The sequence below is a fragment of the Mastigoproctus giganteus genome, chromosome 6 (assembly GCF_048544385.1).
Source record: "Mastigoproctus giganteus isolate SK-2022 chromosome 6, ASM4854438v1, whole genome shotgun sequence".
NCBI classification, from domain to species: domain Eukaryota; kingdom Metazoa; phylum Arthropoda; class Arachnida; order Uropygi; family Thelyphonidae; genus Mastigoproctus; species Mastigoproctus giganteus.
In genome coordinates, this window is record NC_143580.1 from 102055808 (window position 1) to 102073469 (window position 17662).

General features: G+C 41.9%; 1 protein-coding gene across 1 annotated transcript in view; it reads left to right on the forward strand.

Moving 5' to 3' along the window:
* Positions 1 to 17662, forward strand: part of LOC150084481 (protein O-mannosyl-transferase Tmtc3-like) — a 775447-nt gene that overhangs the window by 130452 nt on the left and 627333 nt on the right. Inside the window, exon 3 of the mRNA XM_090376259.1 lies at positions 9994 to 10130. Within this exon, the coding sequence (XP_090232385.1) occupies positions 9994 to 10130 (137 nt within the window). The remainder of the gene's footprint in view (positions 1 to 9993; positions 10131 to 17662) is intronic.

Sequence of the window (17662 nt, forward strand, 5' to 3'; positions counted from 1 at the left end):
GGCTGCTTTGTGCCCATATTATCTCCCCATTGGGCGCTTTCTTTGTGGTGTCCCTGTACTGCAGGCCAGGGAAGGAAATAACCCTCGCAACTAGATATCTTCAGACCCTCTTGGATACATTGCCTAATCAGAGGATCATCATAATCAGATGTAAACTGCCGCTCCCCGGCCTGGCACAGCATGACGCCAGACAGGAGAGCCACGAGAAATGGCCAGATCCTGGAAGATCACCTGGCAAACACTACATTTGAGATCCTCAACTTGCCACACCAGCTGCCAACTTTCTGTAACACTCTGTGGGAGGCCACAATAGATGTATCACTCGCAACTGCGAACGTCGCCCGATATATTAAACACTGGACGGTCCAAGACTCCTGGACCACTTCCGACCACAGAGTGATTACATACCAGATACAGAACCAACTCAGTAGAACCCCGATGACAAAAACATCACTAAACCGCTTCGCAGTTAATAAGGCAAATTGGGAAACTTTCAAGGAAAAACTCACTGCTGAGGTTAGGGAGCACTACCAGACTGAGAGCCGACCCAGAGAGGCAAATGACCTGCAAAGAAAAGTAACTGAAATCATCATAAAAGCTAGCAAACAGGCAATGAAAAGGAAAATCCCAAAGCCAGGCGCCATGCCCTGGTGGACCCCCAACATTGAAAACCTGAGAAATGAAGTAATGAGACGACGAAAGGACTTCCAACGGGCCCGGCGATCTTGGCCGGTCGCTGAGGTCGCGGCCATGAGGGATAGGTATAAAGACGCAAGGAATCGATACACAAAATTAATAAAGGACACCAAGCGCAAAACCTGGGAAAATCTTGTTTCCACAGCAGGGAACGCTAACCCCTGGGGAGTTGTTTATAAAGTAGCCACTAACAGACACTCCAGAGGAGAAGTCGCAGAAGCAACAATGACCCTGCTGGGTACCCTGACCACTACGTGGGATGACTCGGTGACCAATATCCTAAACACCATCTTCCTGGAACAGGTAACTGCTACCCTCCCAGAACAAGTGCGGATCTGTCAAGAAAATGACTCATACTTCACTGACCAACAAGAAACACCCTTCACTGTGGATGAGCTGCATGCGGCCGCCATGCAAATCAGAAGTAAAAAATGCCCTGGCTCAGACCTAATTGAACCGGAAATTGTGAAGAAAACGGTGGAATACACCCCGGATCTGTTACTCACGCTATATAACACCTGCCTCAAAGAAGGAACCTTTCCTAATTACTGGAAAATTGCCAACATCAAACTTAAATTGAAAAATCCATCAAAGCAGCCAGAAAAACCAGTCTTACCGTCCGATCGCCCTACTCCCAGTTGTAAGCAAACTATTCGAGAGAATGCTGCACAAGAGGCAACTCCACTATTACGAAGGGCCAAACCTAACAAACACAATGCAATTTGGATTCAAACCTGGCCTATCCACGATCGAAGCTCTCAAGACACTGCTGGATAAAGTAGAAGCCTGTACGATCAAATATTTTCTAGTTATCAGTATTGACTTCGCGGGGGCGTTTGACGCCATCTGGTGGACGAGCGTCATCGCGAGACGTAGTCGGGCTGGAGTGCCCCTAAACCTGTATAACACAATCAGGAGTTACCTAACACAGAGAACGATCGAAGTACATGCACTGTATAGGAAGCTAACTAGACAAATCCACGGGGGGTGCCCGCAGGGCTCTGTCCTAGAACCCCTGTTATGGAATATGATTTTAGATGAATTCCTGGCCCTTGATATTGGCGATAGTCGGCACCCAGGCTTTCGCCGATGATTTGATAATAACTGTTGCTGCTAACTCACGAGCGCAGATCGAAGAAAAAGCCAACCACGCGATAGGAATTTTGCAAAACTGGGCTACAATCCATTGCCTGCGGATTTCTCTAAGTAAGACCTGCTCGGTACTCCTGAAGGGCAGACTCGACCTTGCCAGACCACCGCAAGTGAAAATCCAAGGCACCACAATTAAACTTGCTACAGAAATCAAATATCTCGGAATCATCATTGACAAAAATCTGTCTTTTCAGCCCCATCTAAAGTACATTAAACAAAAGATACGGAAATATTCTGCATTGGTTGCAAGAGTGACCAGGAGGGACTGGGGGCTAAACAAGCGGACGCTGTCCCTCTACTAAAAATCTACCTTCATCCCGGTCATCACATATGCTTCACCAGTTTGGTACAAAAAGGTAACCACAGTGGTAAATAGAAGAACCTTGGACAGCATCCTGCGGTCAATAATTCTGACAATCACACGAGCTGTCTCCACAGTCAGCACGCACGCACTCCAGATTCTGGCCGGAGTCCTCCCGCTGGACTTGGAAATCATCAGATGCGCCCTGACATATAATATGGCAAAAGAAATACCATGCACTATCCTGAACTTCACGTTGGATCTCGCCAACAACAGGAAACTTGAAAAAACCAGACTTCTCGACCACATCCGACAGGAATGGCAGGATCGGTGGACAGAATTCCACTAAAGGTGAAATCACTAAGAAGTTCCTCCCTAGCGTTAACAGAGTCTTTCCAAAACCACCGTGTTGGTTTCAACCGGGGCTCCACGTCACCTTTCTGCTCACAGGGCACGGGCTATTTAATGCAAAACTATCTAGCTTCCGAATCACTGAGGATCCCCGTTGCCTCTGTGGCCACGAGGAGACATGGCAACATCTCATGTATGACTGCGACCAGTATGAGGACCTGCGATGCAGGCTCACCACTGCTATCACCTACTTCCCGGAGAACATGGAACAGCATCTTCTCGACTCGGAACAAGAATACAAAGCCCTTACCATTTTTGCACAGAAACTCTTTGCTAGAAGGCGAGCCGTTATAGCAAACCACCATGCACAGCACCCAGAAGCTGATGATGAATCCCAAAACCAGGACTAGAGAAAACTGGAATACACAAGAAAACTGTACCAAATAACCCACGAACATGACCATCATTTAGCCTTGTTCACGAGAGAACTGACAACCAGGAAGACCTACGTCTGAACCAGAGACAACCTGACACAGGACTTGATTCATGTATGACCCTGCGACTGGGATCTGACTCCCACATTGAAAAAGAATACCAAAGAAGTTCCGGTTCAGATCGCTTGGACCCGCACGTGCTCACAACTGTCAATGCCTGATGGCGATCAGTACCGGGCTCCCTTGCCTGGTACCTTTACTCCCTTTCCCCTGGTGGGGAGGAGGAGACAGTCTTGTCTCCTCCCACCTCTGCCAACCCTGATTCTTCTCCTGGTGGGGCTTGGGCCTGCCTCACTGAAAATCCTGGGGTCGTCTTCTCTATCGTCCCCATACTTCTGTCTTTTCCCCCAGCCTTCAGTCTTCCCCCCTACTCTGCCTAATACGCCAGCGTATAACCCCACACAAACTGCAAAAACTTAACTTCGTCCAAATTAAATCGCATACACCTCAATTGGCTTTTCTAATTCCAGCGCTCACCCCTACCGAGTTTTTTTTTTTTTTTTTTTTTGGCCCTAGCCACTGAAATCTCAGGAAACTAGGTGGCAGGGCCTGCCAGAGTAAAATTTCATTCTGTGTACCTGGTCTGCCTCCACGAGGCCAAGTGTGGACAACGTTGGGCCTCAGTAGGGGTCCAGCGGCTAAACGGCCAGATGAACAACGATACACAACACTACACATATACAAAATCCACACACTTTTAAATCTCTGGCCTTCCCAGTGAACTGGTACACCTACAATGAAAGCAACGCGGAGATGGGAGAAATCCCTGGTGCCGTTAGACACTAAATACACTTTACACTTTACATTTTACACTTTACATATCGATTGGCCTCCGCACTCCTACGATATCAATCCCATAGAGCACTTGTGGGACGCTATGGAAAGGGATACTAGGCGTCTGGATACACCAATCACCTCCATACATGCATTGCTAGCCGCATTACACACAGCTTGGTTGGCCATACCTCCTGAACGGTTCCAATATCTTGTTGAATCAATGCGAAGTCGGATAGCTGCTGTACTGAAGGCAAAGGGAAGACCTACGAAGTATTAGGTAGATGGTCATAATTCAGTGTTTATTATAACTGGACACGGCTCTATAAATCATAAGTTGAATACCTTGGGAATCATCAATAACCCCTAATGTATATGTGGAGAAATTAAAGATTAGGACAATCTTCTTTATAATGGCCCAATTTATAACGATATTCAAGGAATACCATGCACCGGACTCCAACGGATCTCAAGGACAAGAGAACCTATTAATTTCTGACAAACAATCCTACAAATTACTAATGGAGTACGCACAGAACCTCTTTGCTAGGCGCATGACTCTACAACCAACTCAAGCTAGAGATACAAACCTCTGAGGGAATTACCCAAATCGGAAATAAAATCGCTACTACACCATTTTACCAACATCAATTTGCTAACCCTGGAACATCCAGGGTAAGATTACTTGCTAACCCAGGCACATGGTTGGGTAGGTTCTAGTGGTCTATACCACTCCACCGCCAAATGTCGGTCACACAATTTGTTTTTAATTTGTCTCTGTTCATGAAGCTCAGGCGACCCTGACCGAGACCTGCCAGAGAATAATGGACGGCCTGGCTACCTCCAAATGGTGTGTGTTCGGGCAACGTGGGGTCCCACCAGGGACCCTGCGGCCATATGCCAGGAGACAAAAAAAAAAAAAAAAAAACTCAACAGATTACTAAGCATTTAAGAACAACACTTTTCTGACATTTACATCAGTGCTCTACTTCTTCACAGCGTACATATGGCGCAGATGTGGGACACCACAAGTGGCGCCAAGCTCTAACACTATGCACACTTGTCTGTTACTCCCCGTCTGTGCGGGGAGTAGCACAGTGATATCGTTACCTTCCTCCCCCACTCGGTTTCCAGTTCCGTCGATGACTAGATGAACTTTTAATGGCATTTTTCACTGCATGACTGAGTTAGTCAGTCTTAGGCGTAGATAGCATGGTTTTTTTCCCCCAGAAACTGAGGTAATTTTCGTCCAGAAAAACAGGCAAATCGACCAGAAAACCACGCAATTTACAGACAAAATAAATATATATGGGTAGATGTAATCATTTACGGGTAACCGTAATATGATTTTTATTTCTGTTACGCCCGTGTGAGCACACAGTGTTATCGTAACCGTCCTCTCCACAACGGGTGGAAAAGGCCCGGTCGATGATGAGAGGTACTTTAATGGGCTTTTTAACTCTGTGGCTGAATTAGTTGATCTCAGGCATAGATTGCAAGGTTTATTTCTCCAGAAACTGGGGTTTTTTAAGTCCAGCAAAACAGGCAAATCGACCAGAAAACACACGCAATTTATAGACATAATACATACACGGGTATTATTTAACAAATTACGGGTGGCCCTAATATAATAATTTGAATAGTTTGTTGCTCCCATCCATCTAGAGACAGTGATATCGTTATATTGACTTTAAATTATTGACCATCAAAAATGATGGTCAATAATTTAAAGTTTAAAATATACAAACTAAAATAAGAAAAGAAGTCCCAGTGAACATCGGGCCGCAAATGAACCGTTTTCGAGATAATGCACATTTTTGGTTAAGATCCACCTCTGACTATGGGAGCACTAGTTTAGCAAAAAGCTGAGACTTTTGCTAAGGGTGGTTTTATTAAACCTAAGATAATACATTTTTAATTTTTGGTTTCAACACCACAGGATTTTACAGATGTTACATGTTACAGAATGTTCTTTCTAACACCCTATCCTCAACATCATGTGGGATGCTTCTGGGCCTACCTGTTCGTACCCCATGTGCGAAGTACCCATGTTCTTTAAGGCGTTGAATTACCCTGGTGAATGTGCGCCTTTGAGCTGCCTTCGGCTGGGAAATGCTTCTTGGTACAAACGTGCAGCCTAGAGTGCACTGCCGTTGGCTTTATCATACATGAAGTGCATGTTCGCATACTCTTCGTTGCTGTGACCTCTTTCCATGTTGACTATCCTTTGACAGGTACTAGTATGCCTGCTACGTCTAAACAAGTCAGTAAAAAAAAGTAAAGAAAAGTGCAGCCATTATCAACCCACTGCAGGATGGAAGGCTCCTCAACAATTCATGCTGAGGGAAGTGGACCATAATCTGCCAGGCTGGTCCAGTGCAGGTTGGCAGATCGACCGTATTCAGCAGTTAGGGGCTTGAACCCCGGTATACTCAAAGAGCGTGTGCTACTGCAGCGGTGGATCCAAACTCTGTACAGTTCACCTTCTCAGTGGTAGATCCAAAATAGAAATGTGCAATATCTCGAAAACCATTCACTTAAGGACCCATGATTATTTATTTTATTTATTTTTTTTTTTCGCATATTGTAGTCTGTACAGTTCACCTTTAAATTATTGACCATCACTTTTGAAACACCTTGTAGATCGCTTTTATATGTGTATCCCTTATGTATATATCTCTGTTGTATGTATGATGTAAATATGTAATTAAAATTGGGAACTCGTCTTCTGATTTTAAAACAGTGGAATGAGGGATAACACCCTACCTCCGCTAGGCACCTCCCTTTTCGACAACACAAAACAATAACAAACAAAACGCATTCACAATAATCACCGAATCAGAAGCCCCGCAATGTGACAAACGTTGTGTACGTGTGTGTGTAATTGTGCTCGCGGAATATAAGATTTAATCAGTGAGTACAAAGTTAATAATAATAATAATAAGATTTTTTATTAACGTAAATTGTATTTAGACTAAGGCGCATTTGGGCTAGAGCCTCAAGCTGCGAACAAATTTAGACTATGTATATAAAGTGCTTAGCATCATAATACACAGCCATTTCTGAATAAACAGAATACTTCATATACTTCATAACTGTTTTTTTTCATAACTGTTATACTTCACTCTGTTATACCCACTCACTGACGAAGGGCCAAATAGCCCTGAAACAGTGCTGTCTGGGTGGTGGTACCTATCTGAGAATAAGTAACACTAGTCTTCTCCTTAGGTGAAGCGTTACTTATTCGAAGTAGTGCAATACCATGGCAACTCGTTGTAAAGGCATTCACAATATGAGATATAACCTAAAACGATGCCACCTTAAAAATTTTCTGTTTATTCAGGAATGGCTGTGTATTATGATGCTAAGCACTTTATATACATAGTCTAAATTTGTTCGCAGCTTGAGGCTCTAGCCCTAAATGCGCCTTAGTCTAAATACATCATACACCATCAGGCATCTCTCATATTGTGGAGTTATACTTCATAACTGTTTTTGCCATCATTGCATCACTTGGGCACCTACCCACTCACTGACGAAGGGCCAAATAGCCCTGAAACAGTGCTTGGGTACCTACCTACCCACCCACCGAAGAAGAGCCAAATAGCCCTGAAACGGTGCCGCTAGGGGGAGCTTGATGATGTCTGGAGTTTCCAAGAATAGGTAACAACAGCCTTCTTCACTGGGGACGCGTTGCCTATTCGAGGAGTTTATGAGTTTTTGAGTGGTGTGAGTTGAAGGAGTTACTGTCCCTTTCATTCTTCTACACCGTTTCTTTTCCTCTTCCACTCCTACTATAACTTTCCCTCTACCTTTTTGCTTTTCTAAGTCTAATAGGGACAAGTGGATATTCGAGTAGATATTCACATACATACATAAATAGCCCTGAAACAGTGCTGTCTGGGTGGTGGTACCTATCTGAGAATAAGTAACACTAGTCTTCTCCTTAGGTGAAGCGTTACTTATTCGAAGTAGTGCAATATCATGGCAACTCGTTGTGAAGGCATTCACAATATGAGATATAACCTAAAACGATGCCACCTTAAAAATTTTCTGTTTATTCAGAAATGGCTGTGTATTATGATGCTAAGCACTTTATATACATAGTCTAAATTTGTTCGCAGCTTGAGGCTCTAGCCCTAAATGCGCCTTAGTCTAAATACATCATGCAGCTTGAGGCTCTAGCCCTAAATGCGCCTTAGTCTAAATACATCATACACCATCAGGCATCTCTCATATTGTGGAGTTATACTTCATAACTGTTTTTGCCATCATTGCATCACTTGGGTACCTACCCACTCACTGAAGAAGGGCCAAATAGCAATGAAACGGTGCCGCTAGGGGGAGCTTGATGATGTCCGGAGTTTCCAAGAATAGGTAACAATAGCCTTCTCCACTGGGGAAGCGTTGCCTATTCGAGGAGTTTATGAGTTTTTGAGTGGTGTGAGTAGAAGGAGTTACTGTCCCTTTCATTCTTCTACACCGTTTCTTTTCCTCTTCCACTCCTACTATTACTTTCCCTCCACCTTTTTGCTTTTCTAAGTCTAATAGGGACAAGTGGATATTCGAGTAGATATTCACATTACATACATAAATAGCCCTGAAACAGTGCTGTCTGGGTGGTGGTACCTATCTGAGAATAAGTAACACTAGTCTTCTCCTTAGGTGAAGCATTACTTATTCGAAGTAGTGCAATATCATGGCAACTCGTTGTGAAGGCATTCACAATATGAGATATAACCTAAAACGATGCCACCTTAAAAATTTTCTGTTTATTCAGAAATGGCTGTGTATTATGATGCTAAGCACTTTATATACATAGCGTAAATTGTATACAATAGTGATTCCTTACAATATGTATTTATTTATTATTTTTTTTATTTTTCAAAGAAAGGCTGAAAGTATGGGCTTAACACACCCAGAGTCCTGAGATGGATATCATCATTCTTCTCTTTCTTGGTGATTCCCTTTTACTTCTGACTCTTGTTCTCTCTCTCTCTCAGAATAATTCAGCAATTTTTTTTTTTTTTTTTTTTTTGCCTGGTGGAGCATAAGCCTCAAGCTTTCTTCCATCTTATGGCTAATAATAATAATTACATATACGGTACCCCTTGTGTAACGCTACGTAATTACAGAAGGTTGTGTGAAGGATGTGAACTGAGAAAAATAATTGTAATTAGAAGGAAAAATCACTTATTAGAGGGGTTATGTTTTTAATCAATTTTCATTTTTTTTTAGTGAAAAAAGGTTATGTTTTTTCTGTGAAATAATAAAAATACATACTTCTTTTAACAATAAAAACAAGAGAAATTAAAAAATATAATTATTAAATATATTTTTCCTCTGGGTGAATTTTTCTTAATAATTCTTCCTTATTCCTATTTCTTCCTAAAATTCTTTACGAAATTTAGCAAAATTGCACTTAACTTGTGGTTTTTTTTTTGGCGTTTCTACGGTCAGTTGTGTTTTTGTTGACGTCCACAGCTTATTTACTATCGAAAAAATTCTTTCCGTTGTACCATTGGTTCCCTGCAAACATAATGCAAATAATTTGCATTATGTTTTCCATTAAGTATGGAGGCTACATGTCCAGTCCGGGACATTTTACGGGACAGTTTGTAATGTGGGGCAAGCGACTGGAATTTGAGACTATTCCGCATAATTTGGGACGTCTGGTCACTTTATGTATGCTTAATATCATTAGCTCCATTTGATATGAATTAATACCAAATGGGTAGCAATTAAATGGGTAAATTAAATTAATTAATACCAAATTGATAAGCAATTAACGCATGAATTAAATTAATTCCTGCGTTGCTATGTTTATATTAGTCACTTAACGCATTACAAGTCAAAACTCACTACGATACGAAATCTTTTTTAAAATAATATCTGAATACAATTTCAACTCAGTCCTTGAAATTTCTGATCACAGCTTATGCAGTATTTAACAGTAATATATATGACATGCTATAAATCGAATTTATAAAATATTACTTGTATCAATTACCAGTTAAAATGTGACTAGGTATTTTATGAAATGCCTATACTACGAAATTACATTTTGGACTGCGAAACTAACTTCGTAGCTGAGTGTACTTTAAGATTATACTGTCTTATCTTAAGGTTATCAAAAAAAAAATATTTTTTCGGTAAAAAGTGAATGTTCCTAATGCTACACATTCTGACTAATATTTTTAGGCGTCTTAATTTCTTTTCCCACAGGAACACAGCCATAAGTCATATCGGCCGTTATGCGTTCTGACATTTCGCCTTAACTATCTTTTGCATGAGCTCAATCCCTGGGGATATCATTTGGTGAATGTGGTTCTTCATATCATTGTTTGCCTTCTCTATCTCAGGTGGGTAAGTTTTAAATCATGTACAATAAAGACTTAAACATTAGCATTAATTTTTAAAAATATACGATAGCATTAAGGTCATGTCATGACTATTGTAACAGATTTGTTTCTCTCTGCCTCTAATGTTAATGAAGCATGCAATCAATATCCTTTCTAGTACGTTGAAGCTTTGAACGCCAATTTTACCTCCATCTCAATCCATGGAGATGATCAAAATTGGCAGGGTAGGAGAGGAGAGGAGATGAGTTGATCAATGCCTAACTTCAAATATCTGTGGAATGTGATGAGGGAATGAATGCATCAGATGAACTGTCTCATATACAAGGAGATTACAAAAGTCCTTTCCCAATTTTATAATTTAATAACTCAAACTATTTGAGTTATTAAATTACTTAGTTACTACACTGAAAGGACAGAACTCACAGGATACCTGATTCCTGGGCAAATCGACGTTGTCACTCCTCTCACTAGTGGACAAACCCACCGCTTTCCAGTTATATAGGTACACTACATCACTGTATTCAAGTAGACGGTAATTCGATGTCAGTATGGATAAACATCGTGAGTAAACCGACTTTGAAAGAAGGATGATAGCGGGAAGCGACTCATGGGGTCACCCTGTCGTGGAGGTGGTGTTGAGCGGAGAGTGCGTTTAGTGTCAAACGGCACCAGAAATTTCCTCCATCTCCGCGTAGTGTACATTGTAAGTGTAAACAGAATGCTGTCAACGCCAGAGGGTTAAGGGTGTGTCGATTTTGTCAGTAGCGTACCTACCCTTTCTCGGGCCCGGAGGCAAAGAACATGTTTGGGCCTCTACTTAATGAAAATTGTAAAAAGAGGAGACAGCCAAAGACGCTGGGCCACTAAAGGGTTGGGACCCGGAGGCAATTGCCTTGCCTGCCTACATGCTAGCTACGCCCCTGGATTTTGTACATGTATAGTGTTGTCTAGCGTTTTTCCTCTGGTCATTCAGCAGCCGGGCCGCTAATGGGACCCAACGTTGTCCACACTCAGTACCGTCGATGCAGACCAGGTACACGAGTATTATAGTAATTTACTCTGTCAGGTCCTGCCACCTAATTTCCTGAGTTTCAATGACTAGGAAATTAGCCAAGGTAATTAAAAATTGTGTTAATTAAATTTTTGAGTGTGAGATACGACTACTATGGGTTGGTTTTGTGTTAATTAAATTTTTGAGTGTGGGGTGCGATTACTAGGCGTTGGTTTGGACGCTACTCATAAAAATTTTTAAGAGAGAGCGGGAGGGAGCCTGAAGACTGGGGGGAAACAGACAGAAATATGGGGTTAATAGAGAAGGCGACCCCAAGGTATCAGTGGGGCAGACCCATACCCACCAGAGGGAAGGAGGGATGAGCGGGAGAAGGAGACAAAGATATCATCAGCTTTCCAGCTAGGAGGAAAGGAAAGAAAGGACCATGCAATGGAGCATGGTTATGAGAGCCAAGATGGCCTTGAACAGCAAAGATGTGACGAGTCGTATTAGGAGCAACTGTTCAACGAGTCCAATCCAGTCTAAGAAATGTCACTCATCGGAACGGTGTCCCAACTTCCAGTTTGTCCTAGTTACGGTCTAAGTGTGTGGTCGCACTTGGCATTCATGTCCCATCCATTTGTCACTTAAAATGTGGAGGCTCCGTTCATTGAGTCTGGTACGGTTTTCGTTGTCACTCTTCGCCTGATGTTCTGTTTTTTGTGGCGACGATAACGTAATGATTGGTTGGTTTGTACTTTGTTCTTACAGCCTGGTTCTTCCAGGGTGTGTGATTTCCTTGCAGCAGGTTGACCAGGGCTTGAGGGTATATCTAAGGCGGATCTAGTATGTTAGGATCTCTCTGGCTTGAAACAGAATTGGTTTGGTGCAAGGAGCATCAGTTCTCTAAGCATCAGTTCCATCACCGCGAGGATAAAATTGAGATCATGTTCATGTGAATGGAGGTTTCCAAGGTCCTATCGAAGAAACTCGTCGAGAAAGTAATTCCACTAAAGTGGACTAAGCACAGCGTTGTGCGGACATCCAAGATAAATTTTGCGCTCAGGACAGAGGATTGCAATCGGAAGGCAGGAGCCCTGTCAGTGTTGCGGCTTTGTTGGGATTTTTAATACGAGCTTAATACTGGCCACCTTCCAATTCGTTGGGAAGCACCCAGAGCAGTGGCTCTGGCTGCTTCCCAATATGTGCCACACGCTGAACACTTCTGCCACCTGACAATCCTTTGGAGGTGTACTCTGCCACTTTCTTGACAATTTCTGGCTCTATCATTTCTATCCCCTGTGTTCTTCTGTTTCCGATTTTGTTGACTGCAGTTTGGAATTCTAGGAGTGTGAATGATTCCTCTGCCTTGTCAGATTGATAGGTATCGTTGGCATTGGTAAGCAGCTGTCCTTCCAGCGTGTCTTTGCCATCTAGCGTTTGGAAGGTGGCGTTGAGGAACTCCTGCCAGTTTTTGGTCATATTTCCCTAGGAGGGTTGTAGATGTCGTAGTAGTTTGTTAGTAGTTTGTTGGTTGTAATCCTGTATATGATACCCCGCTCGTCAGTGTTTCCAACTGTGGAAATCAGGTGCTCCTAGGACAGCTTTTTCCGCTTCCCGATCATTGCAGTGTACGCATTCCTGGCTTCCCGGTACTATTGCTGATGATACTCAATATCTGGGAGGGGTTAGGACCGCCTTGCTCTTTGAAAAGCATGCCTCTTCTGGTTAGCTTGTCTTCTGAGGACTTTCAGCTCTCGGGACCATCATGGGACTGCACCTGGTCATGGAATCATTTTTTGGGACTGTTTGGTTGGTTGCATTGGTCATTGCTTCAGAAAGAGCTTGCTGATGCAGATCTGGGTTCTGGTTTTCTAGATTATTAGTCAGCAGACACTGTGCATTTTTAGTAATCGCTTGTTTGAAGCTGTCCCAGTTGGCCTTGCCGACTGCATAACTGAGCAACGTTTCGTTGTTGGTTGAAACAACTGCATTTCAAAAGTGATGGGTCGGTGGTCTGAGGTGGTCCAGTAGTCCTGGGCCGTCCAGTCAGTTATGTTGTTGGTGAAAGATCTCTTTGACATGGTGACATCCAGGATGGCCACCGAGAGAGAGTCGAGGAAAATGTAAGCAGGACGGTTTAAGACCACAATGCCGCTGTTTGTGAGAAACTCCTCCATGCGCTAGCCATTTCTGGAGCATCTGCTTTCTATGGTCTCGCTGTGCCGCATGGGTGAGCGGCAATTTAGATACACACAAAAAGGATTCTGAATCCTGGCAGTTCTGTTTAAACATAGTACCGGTATTGGACACCTGGCAGAATGTCTTTTCCTGGACGACAGTACATGGATATTGCATAAACGTCCCCCAGGGAGGAGATAATATGCGCACAGGTGGAACACAGATGAGATATCTTCGTAACGGTCAAGTTGCAATTGCGCCCGACCACGGCCGTCTAGGGTGTTTCAACTTCCACTTGGACGATCTTATAGTTCAGCGTGAATACACGTACGCATTGGCGAAAGGGTATGGCTCCTGCAGGAGCAGTATATCATAGTTGTCTTCCTCCACCTTGTCTGCATTGCATCAGCTTTAGCTCGCTGAGCATTTAGTTACAGGAATTTGATATAGGGAGTATTATGTTTTTTTGGCAGTGTCCAAATATTCGATTTTTTGTTGATGGGCACCCGTTGCCTTCAGATATGCGGGGCATTCGTTATGTCAGAGTGAGTGGGGGTGAGAAAGTTTGTGCCAATTGCAGTTAGCTCAAGCCAGATCTTTGTCTTTGTTCGGGCAGTTTTTGAGCTTGCGCCCCTTTAAAATTACCGCCTGGAAGCACGTGTGAGTTGTTTCCCCAAAGCCGCAACACCTGAAGCACTTAGGAACCGCTACATGCTCTTTGAATCTTTGGGATCCCTAGTTTATATACACATTTGTCTGTCTGATTATGGCTTGCCACGCCTCAGATGCCAGTTACCAGTTCGATGACCCCGTTTGGGTAGCTTACATTTTTACTCTTGGTTTGATATTTTATTGTGATCAGTTTTAACATGTCTCAGTCGGGGAGCACTTGCTTTAAATGTCTTCTATAGATCTCGCAGATGGTAGAGGGAGTCAATTCTTTGATGACATCAAAAACCACATAGAGGGGACCATTTTCCTGGGCTCAGCAGTGAGACCAAGCGTAGGGACATTAGTGTTGTTTAATATTAAGTTGGCGTCTTTAATATGGTTTCAGTTTCCATAATGACTCCGGTGCTACGTGTTTTCCATATTGATTTTATTCTTACATTCCTGAAGTCTCCAGTAAGGAAGTCTATGACTGTCTTCTCATAGTTGCTTTCCATTATGACAGATCCGGATAAACGGAAATATTTGGACGAGCGGGATGATAGCTGTTGGGTGAGTAACAGACTTAGGGAGATAGCGAAAGACACCAATCACAAGTTCGTGGGTGAATTTAACAACGAGGTATAGCCTGTTGAAATTTTTGGCTAACCCCCACTAAACATGTGAGGGGAAACAGCCAACCGTACAAATAGCCTTAGAGGGTAGGGCTGCTTTGGGGAGGTCGATTTGACGGGAAAACTAACGAGGGAAACGTTGAAGCACTACCATGATGAATTTATGGTGGGGGGAGGCAGGTGGTACATAGTGCTGCGTCCAGTTCTCGGATTTTTTTGGATGTATTTTTGTGATTTTGCTTGTCTTGAAGAGCACATTTTTGGAAAATATATTTATCTGGATTGAGAACTTTCAGTCGGCATATTTTGCTCCGACATCGATATACACCTAATTCTGTTTTTGCACGAACATTTTTTACACGAATTTGATTTAACACGAATTCAAAATAGATATTTCATTCTCTTTTTTTGATTTAACACGATTTTGATTCACGAGTCATTTTGATTTAACACGATTTTGGTTCACGAGTCATTTTGATTTAACACGATTTCTATGATTTTTTTTGCCTAAATTCTAAAAAAATTTTTTTTATTTGTGGCATATTAGTATCATTTCTTTTTTTTACACGCACCAATAGATTGTATAACATCTAGTGTGTGCGTTTTGAAACGCGTGCTTTTGTTTACCAATGTGCACGTCTAGGTATCTATGAATCATCAACGTTTTTATTGAATTTGGTGCACATCTATGGTATTCGTGCATTGTATCTTCGGAAGACATTTAGTAGTAAGCTCTATTTCAAAGTGAAAGAACCTTTAGTGAAATTTGTGCACATATAAATTTATTAATTTTGCCGAGAGTCAATAAATTGTAAGTTTACAAATTTTTCATACCTTTTTTTATTAATTAATTTTTCGGTAGCCCTTATATAATGTCGAATAATTCGCCTATTACCAAAATGAAAAGGAAAGCGATTTCTTTGGAACTTAAAATTCAAATTTTAGATCGTCTTGCAACTGGACAAGGGGCTACATCTGTAGGAAAGCATTTTGGTGTACATCAAGCTACCGTAAGAACTATTCAGAAAAATGAAGCTGCAATTAGGAAGTAAGGGTTATTTCATCATCATATACAAGACATACTGTCAAGGAAAAAATGGAAAATGCTCTGGTAATATGGAGAGAAGATCAGTCACAAAAATGAGTACAGTAGATGGAAATGCCATCAAGCAAACAGCACTAAGAATTTACAGACAGATTAAAGAAAAGGAGCCAAGCACTTCATCTCAGTTAAACAGAAAGTATGAATTGTCTGCAAGTACAGGTTAGATGACAGAGTTTCTTAAAAGGAATGCTCTTCATAATATAAAAATTAAAGGTGAAACTGCATCTGCAGATGAATCGGCTGCTAAAATATTCCCGAGGGAACTTGCAAAAATTATTGAAGATGGATGTTGTTGTTATTTGGTTTTTAGGAGCATTAGCAACTAAGGCCATATTGCTCCGGGATATGCGGTGGTCATTCCCTGAATGACCTTTCCGCATCCTCCGTATTTGGTGGTGACGGGCTCGAACCCCGGTCTAATCAAGAAGCGTGTGCTACGCACTGCTGCTCCTTCCCACCTGGCTACGGAGGCGCCGATATTGAAGATGGAGGATACACTCCTGATCAAGTGTGGAATGCAGATGAAACTGGTTTCTTCTGGAAACGAATGCCGACCAGAACGCTTGTAGCCAAATCGCAGAAAACTGCTGGTGGTTTTAAAGGTAGCTAAGGATCGTGTGACCTTATTACTTTCCTCCAACGCTTCAGAAGATCGTATTGTGGGGGGTGGAATTAGAAGGTCCTTAATTTATATACATATGTTTACTCTTCTTTAAATTTTAATTTTTATATGTATAATAATAATTATGCTTTATTAAATATTTCTTATTTGTTCTGTTCCCTTATAACTATATAGACCTCTATTCCTTACACCCCCACGTACACATCTGACTTAGCTTCACAGGAGAATTCCAGATTCGTGGGAACTTCACAATTGTGTATAATTCCCTTCGGAAAGGCTGAGTGTTCAGGAATAACAAACTCACAAATTACTAAACAACAAGGTTTATTTACATATATACACATAATATACAATTGAATAAAAAAAAACATGTAATATGCATAGGTCAAGGTGTCACGGTGTGTTTGTTTCATTTGCGGTCTCCAGGGTTTCCCCTATATGCCGCTGTAGCATCTGAAAAGGTGAAGGCCGGCAAGTGTATGTATGTATGTAGGTGTGTAAGTATGTGTCTTGTTATGATGAGTGTTGAGTGCCGGCACTGGCGACTTTGCAGCCAGGGGGCAGGGGACACCTGGTCCCCTGCCCTCTGACTCCCAACCTTGGCCACGAGGAGGCGCGCCAGTTTCACTTTCTAGTTGAGACTCTTACTGGGGCTATCAGGCAAGCCTGGAAGCCCCAAGGGAAAGGAAGTGGGGATAACAATTGAGGTATGGGGGGTTGCATAGAAGATAGAAGACCTCACATGAAATAGAAGAGAGAAGTTTACAATAGTGGATAGAGTTAAAAAAAAAAAAAAATATATTATATATATATATATATATATATATATATATATATATAAATAAATAATAATAAAAAAATAAAAAAAAACTATATACAATGTTTACTATTAGCTAAGTGAGTACGATCACCACTCCTGGGGGACTTAAATCAGACAACCAAAACTATGAATAACACTTCATTACATTAATTAACACCATTTGAAAAGTATTAGGCCACAGCAACCAGACACACTTGTTCAATCGTTTTACAGGACTCAACCACTTTACCTCAACTTTTTTTTTTTTTTTTTTTTTTTGTTCTGGCTGGTGCTATGATTATCTGATCCGACACTACCAGATTTCACCGTTAAACTCAGAAGGCAAATAGCGAGGCGCTATCCATGGACATACATAAGTAGCACCCTGTCAGCGTTTTACAATTCAATATCATTTATTTACAACATGCACAGCCAGTTTTTCCACTGTACACAAAATCGCTATTAATATCGTGGTAGTCTTTACAAGTCACATTTTGACAGAAACCACACTGCTCAAGATCGCTAACACAACCAACAGACAACCTCTGTTA